The sequence below is a fragment of the Lytechinus pictus genome, chromosome 13, assembly GCF_037042905.1.
Source record: "Lytechinus pictus isolate F3 Inbred chromosome 13, Lp3.0, whole genome shotgun sequence".
Taxonomy (NCBI): Eukaryota; Metazoa; Echinodermata; class Echinoidea; order Temnopleuroida; family Toxopneustidae; genus Lytechinus; species Lytechinus pictus.
Window position 1 is genome coordinate 4632501 of NC_087257.1, and position 2142 is coordinate 4634642.

The 2142-nt window shown below is 36.9% G+C and overlaps 1 protein-coding gene across 2 annotated transcripts in view; it reads left to right on the forward strand.

Annotated features, from left to right (window-relative positions):
* Nucleotides 1-2142, forward strand: part of LOC135156394 (sulfotransferase 1C2-like) — an 8994-nt gene extending 6852 nt beyond the window's left edge. The window contains exons 7-9 of one of the 2 annotated variants that reach the window (XR_010295519.1): nucleotides 349-529; nucleotides 1273-1525; nucleotides 1715-2142. Coding sequence is in view for 1 of the 2 variants with exons in the window: in XM_064108785.1 (XP_063964855.1) it covers nucleotides 349-529; nucleotides 1273-1388 (297 nt within the window). In the remaining variant the exon portion in view is untranslated. Of the gene's footprint in view, nucleotides 1-348; nucleotides 530-1272 lie in introns of both variants that reach the window. The other variant, XM_064108785.1, reaches the window with a different exon arrangement.

The window sequence follows — 2142 nt, forward strand, 5'->3', positions numbered from 1 at the left end:
TGATGAGGTGATATTAATTATATCTGTATCAATTCAAAGCATGTCCATGATCAAAGCGACATAATTTCATGTAAAATAATAATAATTATAAAGTTGAATTGAATATACAAAAAAATATGATAAATTTGGCAGCAATGTTGCAATGAAATATATTTCATTGATTTTACTTTTGTAATTATGGAGGCCAAATCTTGACAAAATATTGAAAGGTGTTTTTTCCGTGCGTGCTCTCTTTGCTCGCTCACTCATGGAGTGGATCGTATACAAACAAACCTTGTGACTTTATTATCATTACGCCAATTCCATTATGAGTTTGTCCTTGTCAAGTTTATTCTTCTGATTGCATAGGATCTCCCGAAAGCCGTCAAACAAATCGCCGAATTCATGGGCAAATCTTTTATCGATGACATCATACAGAAGATAGCGGATGCATCAACATTCAAGGCGATGAAAGAAAGCTCCTCATCGAATCCAGATATTCTAATTAAAGGGCGCATCGATGAGGGCAACAAATCCTTCATGAGAAAAGGTAAATAATTCAAAGTAAATGCGAGGGTCAATAGTTTCCATCCCAAACGCCCCCCCCCCTCATCCGCCCCCAAGAAAAAAAGAACCGTCATTCGGTGTATCGACACTCTAAAAAATGAAATGTTAAATCAACATATTCAACCTTATAAAGCTAAATCCAACATTTAAATGTTGGGTCGAATCATTTAAAGTGGTAAATGCAAGAGTTGTCACTCTTCCAATCTTCAAATGTTGATTTAACATTTTTTTTACAGTGGACAAGAAACCTAACAGCCACAAAACAAAGAGGATGTTACCTGAAATTATATTGTTGATTAAAATATTGAAATATCAAATTTTACACTTCAGTTTGTTCATTGGGGAAAAAATGGATTTGATAACGTATTTACATTGGTAGAGGTACCAGGTTATAATGAACGACTGTGAGATGAATTTTCCCTTTGAATGTAGAAATATACTTGAGGGTTGAGGAAATACTTTCTGAGGTAAAATATGTCACATAACTTAAAAGTTATGTGATTGACCATATGGAAATTATACGCATTTAACCATGTTTATAACGATGAACATTGTCGAGTGCTGAAAGGGCTAATAGTTCAAAAGTGAGTGAATAAGATAGAACGAAATAGATTTCTGTAAAAACATATACGAATTTACCATATTACTTTGAATAAAAAATGTTCATTACTATTTTATAACAAAAAGGTAGGCTCTATAAAAATATGTATGATATTTTTTCATCAGGTATTGTGGGAGACTGGAAGAATTATTTCTCAGATGATCAAAACAAACGATTCGATGAGCTTTACAACAAGGAAATGGCTGGCTCTGGCCTTGAGATGGATTTCGGGTCCCCATAAACTTTTCTTTTCCAGCGAGGACACAATACAGGGGCCGCGGAGCCGGGGGGGGGGGCTGAGTGGGCTTGAGCCCCCACTTTTACCCAAGCCGTGTACTTGAACGTAAAATTGACCATCAGATTGTGATTTTATGCATGGTGACCCCTCCCCCTTGAAAACCGTTCCACGGACCCCGAGCAGTCGAGTAAATGAAGGACTTCAACAACAACAAAAAACGAACTTTTTATCAAATCGAGTTCAATATCTCTAAATGCTGACATATTTATTGAAATGAACAAGATAAAGTATTGTAGATAAACGTATCCAGGGCGGCTCTGTGGGGGCAGGGTTGCTCCCTCCCCCCCCCCCCCTTCATCCTCCATGATTTTCAAGTGGTAAAAAAACAATATATGGGAAAGGGAGAGAAAGAAAAAGAAGAGCGTCAACAAGAAAGGTCTGAGTCATTTGTATAACCCCTTTATATATGTCATTCAGTTGAGAAAATATATGACGTCACCATTAGTTCGTTTAGCCCCACCCCCATCTCACCTATCAAATTACCCTGCCTCCAACACCCACCTGTATCTACGTTCTTCAAAGATATAATCTGTGTTTGTTTAACTCCCCCTCCCCACCCCCCCCCCCCTAAAAAAAGAGGGACCACCAGAAGAACTTTCTTTCTTTACTTTAAAAACGTCTTTCAACGAAAGGTTTTGTGAAATTTATTGTGTTTTCGTTTCACCAAAATAAAGATTAAATATACAACAATTCATAA